The sequence below is a fragment of the Sebastes fasciatus genome, chromosome 16 (assembly GCF_043250625.1).
Source record: "Sebastes fasciatus isolate fSebFas1 chromosome 16, fSebFas1.pri, whole genome shotgun sequence".
Lineage (NCBI taxonomy): Eukaryota > Metazoa > Chordata > Actinopteri > Perciformes > Sebastidae > Sebastes > Sebastes fasciatus.
Window position 1 is genome coordinate 12,212,259 of NC_133810.1, and position 13,916 is coordinate 12,226,174.

The following is a 13,916-nucleotide window of genomic DNA, read 5'->3' on the forward strand; positions in this document are numbered from 1 at the left end:
TTTTTATTTTTTGAGACATACTATACTGAGTTTTGTCATTTGTTCTACATACTATACTATGACTTTTTTAAAAAAGCGGTGGGAGGTCTGTGCTGCTTCCGGAAATCAATGAGTTAAAAAATTTTAAAGTCATAGTATAGTATGTCAAATTTCTTTTTAAAAAAAGTCATAGTATAGTATGTTGAATATAATAAAAAAATCATGTATAAAATCTCAAAAAAAAGTCATGGTATAGTATTTCGAAAAAATAAAAATAAGTCATAGTATAGTATGGCGGAAAAAAAAAATTGTAGTATAGTATGTTGAAAAAATCTCCAACTAGTCCTTTAAATGATCCCTTTTCCAACTAAAGTACATATAATTACTAATATTTCCAATAACATCTGAGAGAAAAAAAGAAAACCACTGGAGCTGAGCATTGAAAAACAGAAAACTTTATTGTGTAAGATGTTTAAACTAAAGAGAAATCAGTTTTTCCGAATCTTCGCTTTCAACCAGTGATGACAAAAACATCATCCAAGTTGTTACCAACACGATGCCAAATCCAATGTCAAAGAACAACACAGATAACTTAATTCAACATTTAATCAAATAGGTGAAAATATCGACACTGACTACAGAAGAGGTGTAATACAGAAGTAAAACAAACTATTGTTTTTTTAAACAAACATTTTATATTTTTTGTTTGTTTTTACATTGGATTACATTTACATAACTGAAATACGAACAAAACAGACTTCAATGAAAGCCATAGCCATATGTACCAGTGAAACATGATCTGCCCTTAATCTTTAAAGATAATATTTGCATGTATTTTATACAAAATAGACTTTATCAACCAGTATGAGGGTAGTGCAATTCCGTCAGGCTCTGGTAGATTTACTTTCACGCGGAGATTCAACTTTTTTTGTTTTGTTTTCTATTTTAAAGTGACCAGTAAATCCTCACAGCAATATACACGGGATCCAAAGCCTGGACCTTTACAAAAGATATCTTTCAAATAAAATAAGAAGTACTAGAAGTTGGATAATAAGTGCTACTTAAAATGTAACTGCTTGAATACTTCTGTTTGTTAATTTTTTTTTTTTTTCTCCTCTGCTTTGGTCACTCTTATATATCGCAAAAATCTCCTCCAGTCCGTCTCACCTTCCGTCCCTCCCTCTCCCTCGTTTCCTTATAACTTTAAAACACAGTGAGCATTCATATAGACTTTCCCATTGACTCGTAGAATTTACATTTACTTCACAAGACAAACATGTTTAACACTTCATAATGTATTCAACACGTCTACCTTTATCAAACACAAACCAACAAACAGAAAAAAAAAAAAAAATATTTACTTTCTTGACTCGTTCAATGTACAAAAAGGATTGGGTAAAATTATTCATATCAAAGAGGATCAAGCTGATTTTATTTAAAATCGCAGAAAATATTGTCTTTTTTTTATCTCTTTTCTTTTTTACAATAGATCAATCTCCAAAAGTATCGATATATATGTTAAGGGTTTATCTATTTCCTGATTTTGAAGTTGTATTTCTATGGCTCTCTGTCTCCCTTTCGCAAGGCCTTTACACGTAGTTGAAAGGTAAACGAGAAAATGTATAGGAGTATAGAGGTTATGTCCATGTAAAAATATTTTGTAATAATAGACACTGTTTACATTGCACTGGATATGTCGGCGCTGCTATATACACCTATGGCCATTTAGAAATAAGCAGGGATATGGTTACATCTGCACGTTAAAGCTGGTTTTCTGAGGCACCACCACCACCTGGAAACAACTGTAATACTGTATGCAAGAGTCACCCAAACAAATAGACAGTTTAGTCAAATTTTCCCCCAGAATTATCAACATTGACGAGAGCGGCGTCAAAGCCCATGTTCTTCTCAGCGCAAGGCCACGAGAGACCGAGTTAGCGAAGTGAAGCTGTGAAAGCCTGCACTGTACATGAAACAACCCTGCTGTGAGTGACCATCCTTTGGCGGAATGGCTGATAAAAACATGGCTCTTATTGAATAGTGGTCTTGTATGCGTCCAGAGTCTACTGTGCTGTTAGCTGTAAGTAACACGCAAATGACCGGTCTCTATGGCAACCTACTACCTGGTTTGTTAACTGCCATTCAGAGGTATGCACTGCGGAGGGACGAGTACCATTCAGAGTAAGCAGCTGAAAAATCTGTACGGTTGACATTTTAGGCATAGAGGCCTGGCAGTTACAAGAAACACTGAGGAAAATAGAACTGAGTGGGGGAGGGGGGGCACTGTGTTTGCGCTGTACAACTGCACTGATATTGTATTTTGCTTTGGCCGTCACACAAGCTGGTACGAACATGTTTTCACATTACAAATGTACCAAATGCGGACCACCACCTGTTATGACAGCAGTAGACATCACTGCTTTTGCAATTTCAAAAATACAATATTTTGTGCATCTCCAAAAAAAAAAGTATCATACACTTAAGTTGGATGGTAACAATCAGTACTTTTTAAGCTGGTGTAGGTGTGACACTGAACTGAAGATCTTTCTCACAAATGAGCACCCTCAAGCAAAGTTACAAAAAAACACGTAATGTTGAATCCCAACTGAACTATCACTCTTTCACATCTCCAGGAAAAAGACATATAAAAACTTGATATAACATTTGGCACTAGTTGAACATATCCAAGTGATGTAGTCACCCATAGCCTGAGCTTTGATTCACAAATTATTTGGACCTAACTGTATCTTATTCCAAAAATATTTCCACTTTAGAGGTGAGATCCTGTGCTGAGAACAGAGGTTCCATTGATTTATGGGTGTCTCTATTTTTATATCTCATATACAAAACAAATATATATGTATCTCTGTATATATATTAAATTAACTTTTTCAGCCATGTTGAGCTCAACAACTTAATAATAAACCCCATTATTTCCTGTTTGTGCAAACAATTTGAGATGAAGTTGATTTAAAGGGTGTAATTAATTGAAAATGGTAGTTTGAGTGAAATGCAACACTTTACTATGCTTTTTGTTTACCTATCAGGAGTACTACATGGTGGAGTTAATTATGTCTGGATAATGGAGTCAGTTAATATACTTCTAAGTATTTACAGGTTTGAGATTTGTCAACCACTTACTGTGTTCATGGTATTTTGAAAATGTAACCGGTCTAGTACTCCTGTTAGGTTCCAACACAAAACACTCAATAACTTTAATTATAGAACTATTTGACCTTATTGTGATTTCTGGGAAAGGGAACAAGTTGTATGTGACCATTTTACACTTTTGCTTGAATCATTACGGCTATTTACTAACACACAGACGCATTGCATGTTTTTTTAAAAGCAACTTAGTTTGTAAAACCCCACCTGTGCGATTGAATTGCAAAGATTTGTAAACAAATCTGATTTAAATAAATTCGCCGATTATTTCAAGATCTAAATCCTAACGTTAGTCTGCCCCTAAACATTACAAAACATCAGATATATCGTTTAATTCCAGCTGTGTCCATTTAGCACCAATGTGGTTGCAGCTTGTTAAAGGATTTGGATTCAACATTATATTTGTTGATATAATCTGTAACTTTGTTTAACAATGTGATACTGATTGGAAAAAGAGACACACATGAAATGTGTTTTGGGACTTTAACATTTAAATTTTTTAAACTTTCGCTGTCTTTTTTTCTGTGATTCTCAACCTTTTTTTTTAAGACCTACAAATTTAAATCTCAATATTTCTTACTGCTCTACGCATTTTCTAATCTGTACCGTAGGCTGTCTTCCTTACGTACATGTCTGGGGATCAAAACAGAGAGAGCTGCCCACATTTAAAAACACCAAAAACAGCTGTTTGGAAAGAAAACAGAATTTTGCCAGCGTGGAAAAAACGAAAGACAGAAAAAAAAAATGTTCGTCAACGTTAGATTCTTATGCAAAAAAAAACACGGTTTACAGAGGATGGCTATGAAGAGCTTTAAAAGCTAAAAGGCACTGTTTTTCCCTTCTCAGATTCCCTGTGTAAACATTTTGTTGAGTGAAGTGTCTGTGAATATTTTCAATGTTTGTGTGTGTAAGCATGACTTTTGCATGTGTGGTCAGTGTCTGCTTTTATTTCTTCCATTGGTCAGGTATATAAATCTGATTCATATCATTTCAGAAATGATAAGTGATTCACAGCTGAAAACAGTTTGTCCTCAATGTCCTTGGGTCCAGAAGAAAAACAAATCTCATGTCAAGGTATGTTTCTAATTTTGCTGTGTTTTTTTATTTATCCCCTTCATCGCCAACAGTCCTCTGTGAACACTCGACTACAATCTCTGCGCAGTGGAGCTGGGAAGGGCAAACAGACAAGCTGGGCAGGAAAGCAGAGGACCACTAGGCTTGAACTTGGAGGGAGCTTCGACAGGCTGCTAATCCGGTGAGTTGGACAGTATATTAAGTGTCATGTTGAGGTGTTTCTATGTGTTAAAAACAACAGTTAAACACTGGAGGCTGGAGAGAGTAAGAGGCAGGCAGCCACCAAAAGAAACAGCATTAGAAACCTGAGGACAGGGCCGTGGACGGAGGAGGGGGGGTGAGAGGGCTGGAAAAATAAAATAAAAAATAGATCGCCCAAAATGCATCCTGCCCACGAGACATTCAGAGCCAACATATTTCCCCTGGAGGACAATTTCTTCTTGGTTAGCCAAGAGGACGGGCTACAGGTCGGTGGTAGGGTGTCCTACAGTAGTTTGGCCCAACATGGGACCAGATAGGGAGGCGTGAAGCCACAGGTATTGTGCTCCGAGATTAGGCTGAGTGGCTGAGGCCTGGAGGGGTGTGGCAGAATTCCTAGAAGGGGCTTGGGAAAACCGAGGAATCAGATCCTACGAAGTGATGGGGGAGGCAGGACAAGCAAAGGCTTAGGGCTTGGGGCGAAAGCTTGGGGCCCCGGAGAGGTACACGGGCAGGGCAGGATTTAAGGCATTGCTTCACAGTTTAAGGCAGTCATTTCTGATGAAACAGCAGAGGCTTGACGCTCCCGTCTTTGAATTTTGGTATCTGGTTGGTGATGATCTCTGCCAGCATCTCCGGGAATTCCACACTGAGGGTTTTATTCACAAAGGTGTAGAAACAGATCTGGAGAAGACCCTCGACCATCTGGAAGGGGGGCAGAGATATAGACAGATTAATGAGATTGTAATAGATAATAAAAAAAATATTTTTTTAAAATGGCAATTGTTTCTAAAAAAACAATGTATAGACTGATGGTCTTCAGCAATAACGTTTTATTTCTCTGATTCACTCTATAGCTCGCTGGCTAATCCGAGGAGGACGTATGGCGGTACGTAGGGATGGAACGGTTACCGTTTTTTAAGTGCAGTGTAACGTTAGCGAGTGTGATGTAGAGGTAGAGAGTTAGAGGGGGAGAGAGAGAGTTGGAGGTAGAAAGAGACAGGTAGAGGTAGAGGGAGAGGTAAAGGGAGACTTAGAGTTAGGGGTAGAGAGAGACAGGTAGAGGGGGATATAGACAGGTAGAGGGAGAGTTAGAGGGGGAGAGAGACCGGTAGAGTTAGGGGTAAAGAGAGACAGAGACAGGTGGAGAGAGAGTTCGAGTTAGGGGTAAAGAGAGACAGGTAGAGGGGGAGAGAGGCAGGTAGAGGGAGACTTAGAGTTAGGGGTAAAGAGAGACAGAGACAGGTAGAGTATGAGGGGGAGAGAGACAGGTAGAGGGAGAGATAGAGGTACAGAAAGACAGGTGGAGAGAGACTTAGAGGTAGAGTTAGGAGTAGAGAAAGACAGGTAGAGTTAGGAGTAGAGAAAGACAGGTAGAGTTGTAGACGGAGACTTAGAGGGAGATTTAGAGTTAGGGGTAAAGAGAGAGACGTGGAGAGAAACGGGTAGAAGTAGAGTTAGAGAGAGGGGTAGAGGGATAGAGCTGGAGAGAAAGGGAGAGGTGTAGAGAGAGGGGAGGTAGAGCGGGAGAGATGTAAAGTTAGAGAGTGAGAGGTAGAAAGGTAGATGGAGAGGTAGAGTTGTAGAGAGAGAGAGAGAGAGCATGTGTGTGTGATGGTGAGTATATTATCAATCATCAACGTATCAGTAATGTTCTAGCTGTGAACGTAGCAGTGCAGTGTGTACAGTTTAAGTTTCTGTAAATAAATGCTACAACTCCTCAAGACCCAAACCAAGTTCCCGTGTCTTGCTTGCACCCTGCTGATTAAAGTGAAGGGAGTTAGTTAGCAACAACAACAACAGCTCAGGCTCACTTAAGGTGGGCTGTTTAGGTGGACCAGCTATTCTGCAACGTGGATTGACTCCTATACAAGGCTAATTGCAATTACTCAAATGCAACACAGGAGATAAACTGTGTGTGTGTGAGAATATAATAATGATGTTACTTTGTACATCAGTACTTTTTGAACACTTCCAGCACATTTTAACAATACCACAATAACATAATTGATAATAATTCAAAGTGTAAATGGCATAAAACCAGTGATCTGTTGATCTTTACGAATCAATACCCAATAGTCTGACAGTGGCATGTTTAAATCAAATCACGAATTTGGAGAATCGTGAGAAACCTTACTTATGCAATAAAGAGGCTATACAGAGAACGATCGGAAGAGAGATTCAACTGGAACATACTGTAATTCATTTAGTTGGATCTATGAGGGTATTCTTCAGGGTTTTACATAAGTCAGTATGGTGCAGGGGACTCAAAGTTATTGATGAACTTGAACCACAAGATATGAAAGGAAAAGCCTGGCCAAGCCATGGTACACTTGTAAAATTCTATATACACATCTGCTTTCGTATCTATAATATGTAGCAAATCCTCTATAGAAAAAGAAAATGAAAATAAAGCTTGCAGTATGCAGTATATATGTGTGTGTGTTTCTCTAACCTCCTGCATGGAGTCCAGTAGCTTAGTTAGCTGGTAGAAACGCTGCCAGTTCTGACTAGCGTTCTCCTCTCTCTTGACGATGGCTTTTCCCAGCTCCTTGATGTACGTCATCCTGATCTCATCAAACACCGCCTGGCTCTTCAGGCCATCTTTCGGTACTAAACACAAACACATCAAGAGACACATCAGTGTGGAAGTTAGCTGGCAATGGCAGGACCGTGACTCATAAAATAAAATTAAAAAAGAAAAAAAAAAAAACCACACATGGTGACGCAGAGTTCATTTGACAATGTTATCTGTAGTTGGAGGCCCTTCATAACATCAGTGGATCCCTGGTAACATATGAACTAGTTTAACATCCTATCAGGACATTGTTGTTATATTAGACTTGCAGTTAACGCTGAAGTACCCAAACTTTTTCATGTCAAGAACTCCAAATGAATCCACATTAGACCAATAACACAACTTTCATACTCTAAAGAGGAGGTTATGAATTGTGTTTATGTCTATGCTGTTGGGGAGGAGATAACAGTGGAGGAGGTGAGAGCAGTCTTAGTATTTATTTTTGAGACTTAAATTTATTAAAATAAGAAAAACGAGATTGTAAGTGCACCCAATACCTTACAATGTACTAGGGAAGGGAATAACCAGATGCCCCACAATACAATCTTATTGCAATTTTAAACATTTTGTGATATGCGGAGCATTGTGATGAGATATATTGCGATTTATTCGTTTTTTCAACTGCAAATTATGCAGTTTGTCAACATCTGTTTTATGCAAAATATTGCAATATTATGTTGTATAAATTATTTCCACCACCTACAATGTACCCGTGTAATTAACATGTAGACACATTTATATGTGCTCTGCCATCTGCACAGCTGGTGATGTGAACAGCTGGTTATGCACATTTAAACACCAGTCTCAAACTGAACATCCATCAGTAATGTTGCTATTTGTCTTAGTCTGTTTATCATGTTCTCCGTTGCAACGAACCTCACAGGACATTAATACTTCATTATAAACTCACTGTGTGGGAGCCAACAAAGACCCTTGGGAGACACTAGCTGAACACACACACAGATGTAAGCACGCACCTCCTAACCAGAGTGCTGTGGGCAGCGGAAAATATGCAAAACTAAAGGTAACATCAATAGCTACTGTGCAGCGTGTTGCCCCTGTCTGTATTTGAAGGGACACACAGTGAAGATTTGGACTGTACTGGCCACTGCTACTATAAAAAGCTAAACTGCTAAAAACATCAATATGCAGTTGTCATAACGACCATGTCACCACATCACCCTTGTCAGTCTGGTGCCTGGCATTGGGCCCAGGCCAAGCCACAGTAACTGGCCTAGAGATTATGCAATGCCACAGAGGGCAGGACCGGGGTGAAATACTGTCTGATTTACATAATCAGATAAATGGGAGATACTGCAGTGCAAGTGCTATCTGGCCTCTTCATTATGCATGTTCCGGTTTGGCCGAGGGACTAAGAGTAAAAACAGATTGCCTTTCCTGCTCTCTGCTCTGGATTATTTAGTCTAAAATAAGAACTTGTTTTTATTTAATAGGGCTTAGGGTGTTAGTAGAAAAAAGCTACTACAACCCATTTCTATGTTTTTGTTAAACAACTATTTTATATTCTGTGGTGCAGATGTTAAATCTGTCTTTTGAACTTAACACGTATGTTTAACCGTAAAATCAAATTGTCCCATAGGTGACTTTAATTTTCAACTCACGTGCATGAAAAATGATTAAAAAAATAGCTCAAGTCAGTTGTCCTGACCTGATAGTAATTCTGTTCCTGAGGGGGAACAGATGGAAATAGCTCTCGGGTACGAAAATGCAAGCAGGGTTCAGTATGGAAATGTCATTTCCTCTGCATAACGAGCGAATCGCTTCTAAAGTGCATCCTTTCCCCTGCCATTCACAGAGAGTGAGGCAGAAGGAAGAACGCTCGCCTCCTCGGTAACGACTCATTTACATGATTGGGGAAAAAAGTTTGATTTAGTAATACTTTTATCATGCTGTGTAGAGTTTTTCTGGAGATTTTAAAAAGGTGCTAATTACATAGCTCACTGTTTTTAAAACTATTATTTTACCACTTCAGAAAGAAAGGAGAGTGAGGGCTGCTGAACATTTTACCTTTTTGTTAACTAGTTTAGAGTACCACCTCTAATAACCTTCACTAATTTGTACATTTTAAAGTCACTCAAGCAAATCACAACCAAATCAAAATGCATTCAGAATAAATTTAGAAAATGAGAATATATTTTTGCTGAATCCAATTTCCGCTCAGTAAAAACTGATCAAAATTGTGGGAAAAGGTTTTCTTTTAGTGAGGTTTTTTCATTATGTGCTCTTATTTAGGCGATTGTGATGATTAAATAGAAACCCAAACGGCAAGCTGCATTTTATCCTGACATAAGAAACAGAAAGTTGAACTCATTTAACTCTGAGTCTGAGCATTTTATAATTTTCTAGCAAACTACTGAAGCAAAATATGTGGTTACAAAAACCAGGCAGCTTTCTGTTAATGGAGAGAAAAAAATGGTCTGTTTACAGAGATGAAGTACCTGTTGGACACTTGAAGATCCTTTCAACTGAGACAGTGACTACAGGAGATGAACAGACTGTACTTTCACACAAAAACTGTTTTCAGGAAAGCTTAGAAAACTGGATGGAGTGATAAGGATGTTACGAAATGCCCGATTGCGCGAATTAGGCATGTTTCTATCAACTGGTTTGACGCAAATAAACTCGGCTACAGCACAGTTTAGTCAGAAGTTGGAGCTATAGGTATATCGAATTTTGCTGTTTCCATACAGCTTTTCTAATGAGATACTTCAAAATCGGCACAAAAATATGTGAATGGATACACGGCTAGTGACGGTTACAGATCATCAATCTGTAGCGGAATGAAGTGTTATCCACCTTTTTTTATACCTGATTATTCAAGAGGAAACATGCTATTGTTTGCTTTGTCGTTTACTTAAAGTACAGAAAGGTATTTAATGGTGGATTGGATCCTGAGCATCAGCATCCATTCACAGCTATCCTATCTGCCTGCAGTAGCCACTATGAGATACAGAAATGTCTGCAGATACATATTCACTCATCCATCCTCATCAATACTACCAAACTATGAGTATAAATTTGCATTTGAGATGCAACTCAATGTACTACCCTACTCTGACAAAAGGAGCCTTCCTCACATTGCAATGAAAAAGGTCTGCAGCAGAGTAACATAGCTGATACAATGGAAAAGTGATTAAGAGGTCTGTTTGTATCCCAGAATAATTGCAAGTCCCTGAAGTTTGAAAAAAAACACTGCTGGGAATTTTCAATGAGAAGCACATTTCATTACCTGTACTGAGCAGTAACAGGACCTTCATGCACAGGTACTCGTCATAGGACACCTGCAGTCTGACGAACTCATTACAGATCTTCAGCATCTGCTCGCACTGGTCGGTCATGAAGGGCAGCTTCATACGCTCTCTGAAAGGAGGGAGACAGAAAGAAAGGGGGCGAGGGGGGAAAGTAGAGATGAGGGGAGAAGAGTGGTGGAGACAGCAGGGGGAATAAACAGAAGGAAAACAAAGACATATAGATTTAGACTTAAAGCTCCATCACTCATCCGGTTATTCAATTCTAAATAAACAGCCCTAGAAGGGAAGCACTACAATCGTGCAGCAGAAAACCAGACTGTGAAATCAGTCCTGATGGATTTTCGCACTTCACTTCCAGTAACACGTAGTCCACATTACTTTCTACCTCTAAAATCAATACAGCACATTCTCCTGATACATGGCCTTGGGTTTAGAGCCGTCTATTCATTCTAACCAACTGCAGTGCTACCGGCAACGACTTCTTCACCTTTCTTATCTATTTTTACCCCTCTCTCAGATTGTGTCCTTTGAGAGCGACTCTTCTATGGAAGCATTTGGCAGACAAAATTAAAATAAAAATGTAATCTCACAATAGTATTTTAACCCCCCCTTGTTGTAAATATGCATTAATTTGGTTAATAATGCAATTTGCATTCTCATTTTCACGTTTACTTTATGGTTGACAGTACTCAAATGTTAATTCAAATGCAATATAAATATTGTAACGTAATTTTGTATTTTTAGTTGCATCTTTTAAGTCACAAATTAAATTAAAATAGAATAATCCATTTATACTTTCATATACCTTTATGCACATTCTCTGACAATTTGAAAATAGAAACCAAAAACATTTGACCTTTCATTTTCAAAGACTAACCCTGCTTTATGGTTGACAATATTCAAATGGGAAAATGGGAAAGCATTGCGCCCAATTGCAATTACACATTAATGCAGTCACGCTGTTTCCCTGACTAAATGAAAATTTGCTTTTGCATTTTCAAATTCTTGCAACCTGGTAGTCATTCTCGGAAGGCATGAAGGTATATGAAAATTGAAATTGAATTATCCATTTCAATTTTAATTTTGACTTAAATGATGCATTTAAAAATGCTAAATTAAAGGATAATTTGGGTATTTTTCAACCTGGACCCTATTTTCCCATGTTTTTGTGTCTAATGGGGACAATAGTTTTTGAAATCGGTCCAGTATTGAGGGAGTATGCTGTAGCTGCCGGCCGCTAAACGGGCTGTAATGTAATCATTTGAGGTAATCTGGTCATCAATATGCATCCACTGAAAGTGCTTGTTTTTGCCACTGAGGCTCAGATTGTTATTATAAGTGTCTGACAACATTATGGAAAGAACCCTACAGAGAAATAAAATCCTTTTACTCCAGTGGTAACTTGACTGAGAGAGGAGTGCCATGCGACACCCGTGTTGTCACAGTTTGTTTTGTTGGAGTACAGAAAGTGTAGCTTAGTGTTATCTAAAAAGATTTTCAATGTCATGCCTGAATATTTAGACGATTTCAACAATGTGGATGCAACACAAGGTTTCAGGGCGAGACGGTCAGTGGTAAAAACAAGCACTTTTAGTGGATAGAAACTGACAGTACAAGGTTGCCCCAATTGATTACATTACAACTCGTTTAGCGGCTGCAGCGTTCTCCCTACATACTGGACCAGTTTCAAAAAGTGTTGTCCCCATGAGTCACTTCAACACAAAAACATGGGAAAATAGGGTCCAGGTTGAAAAATACAGAAGTTATCCTGTAAGTTACAACATTTATATATTGCATTATCATTGTCAAATTTGAATTAGCATTACAATATTGTCAACCATAAAGTGGAGTTGGTCTTTGAAAATGAAATGTCAAATTGCTTTTTCCATTTTCATTTTAATATTGTCAGATGACTCCCATGCTAGTAGTGAAAATGCAAATTGAATTATTGAATTTTGTATCTAAATGTTGACCCAATTAAGGCTTATGTAAGTGAGAAATAGAAAAATGCTATTTTCTTTTAATTTAGTCTGCCAAATGCTTCCATGCTCTTCACACCTCAGGCCTACTCTTTCTACGATGAGCTGTTTTTGCAGGTTGTCTCAGTGTTTGTTGCACTCTTGCCACTCACTACAAAAGAAATGGTCACACCAGAGTCACATTGTAGATCAAATTAAAATATAGAACAATCAGAAAAAAGCCCACCGAGGCGTGAAGAGGTTTGATGGATTATTATCAACGTTAATGGATAAAAATGGGACAATGTCTCACCTCCCCAAGTTATTTAAAGTCTAACCTTCAAAAGCTAGAAACAGTGCTGTAAGAAGAGACAAGCTAACGGGAGATGAGCCTCTGTTTTTATCCTGTTTCCTCCGGGGACGCAAAGACTGTGGTAAGCACAGAGACTTCCGAGCACAATCAATTTCTGCAGCCAGTGATTCTTTAAGTAATGTGGCTTTGTAATTAACATACTGCAGTCGTACCTGAGCCGTCTCTCTGTGGCTTCAAAGTAGCACAAAAGGTTATTTACTGCATTGTTCAGCATGTAATTGATGTGCTTTTTTCTGCCTGTGTGAGGAATGTGCTTTGTTTTATGTATTATAAAACATAAATGGTTCTTGTCCTATAAATATTTATCTCAATAAACTACTAATACTCTCATATAATGAGACTTAAAGCACCTAACGCCCTGTAAAACCACAAATCTATATACAAGACATCAATTGCACTGGTATCAATTCATTTTTAAATGCATTAAATTTAATTATCCTTATTGTCTAAAACATTTTTTGTTCCTTATAGGTAAAAATATTCACTAAGGTGCTCTGATCAGATCCTCTTTATAGTTCCTTTTGTATCTAAAGAAGTTGGTAAGAACAGTTGTATGCTTCAGGCTCCTTCTGATTGGAATAAGTTACCTCATAACTCCACTATTGGCCTGAGGAGGTTGCAGACAGCCTTAATGTGTTTCCTCTGATATACATGTTGTCACCAGCTACTTCTTCACCTGATTTAACAACTTAACGCACAGAAACTGCCAAGTTTCCAACACTGGCGGTATATTTGCCTATAGCCAATGACCTGACTTCTATTCTAGCCACGCTGAATCATGAACCGATAGATGGGCGAGTGTGTAAACCAAGTGTTGAAGTGAGACCGACACCCTGACATGAGCAAATGCCAAACAAAATTGGCTGACAAACTGTCATGCTGAAGAAAGGGCTGCATATATATATATATACACAACAGCTGGCAGCCGAGGTACTCACTTGTTGATGACGAGATCAGGGGCGAAGCAGAGCATGCTACCGTTGCACTGCTCATACGACCTCCAACCGAGACTGAAGGACATGAGGAAGAGCCAGGAGCACTGCAGCAATGTCATCTGGTCATCCAGGTGCAGGTTGCGGAAGCCTGGGAAAAGTCAGATACGGTGGGTTAGAAAGCCAGCTGGACGGAGCCACACAGTCATAACCACACAAATGAAATGAGCAGCTAATGATGCAACACTAAAAAAAGGATTTTGGAACATTTTTGTCGTTCTTTAAAGGGTACAATTGATAACTTTGGACAGAATGATGGAGACACCAGTGTCAAACTCAAACATTTATCTGTTTTTTTCCACATTAAATCATTTGCCTACATAAAAA

At 38.4% G+C, this 13,916-nt stretch overlaps 1 protein-coding gene across 2 annotated transcripts in view; it reads right to left on the reverse strand.

Moving 5' to 3' along the window:
* Window positions 1-418: 418 nt before the first annotated feature.
* Window positions 419-13,916, reverse strand: part of LOC141753058 (glucocorticoid receptor-like) — an 85,197-nt gene continuing 71,699 nt past the window's right edge. For both annotated transcript variants that reach the window (XM_074611376.1, XM_074611375.1), the window contains 4 exons: window positions 13,536-13,680; window positions 10,245-10,375; window positions 6,872-7,029; window positions 419-5,121 (listed from right to left, as the gene is read on the reverse strand). In XM_074611376.1, the coding sequence (XP_074467477.1) occupies window positions 4,969-5,121; window positions 6,872-7,029; window positions 10,245-10,375; window positions 13,536-13,680 (587 nt within the window). In that variant the 3' untranslated portion in view covers window positions 419-4,968. The remainder of the gene's footprint in view (window positions 5,122-6,871; window positions 7,030-10,244; window positions 10,376-13,535; window positions 13,681-13,916) is intronic.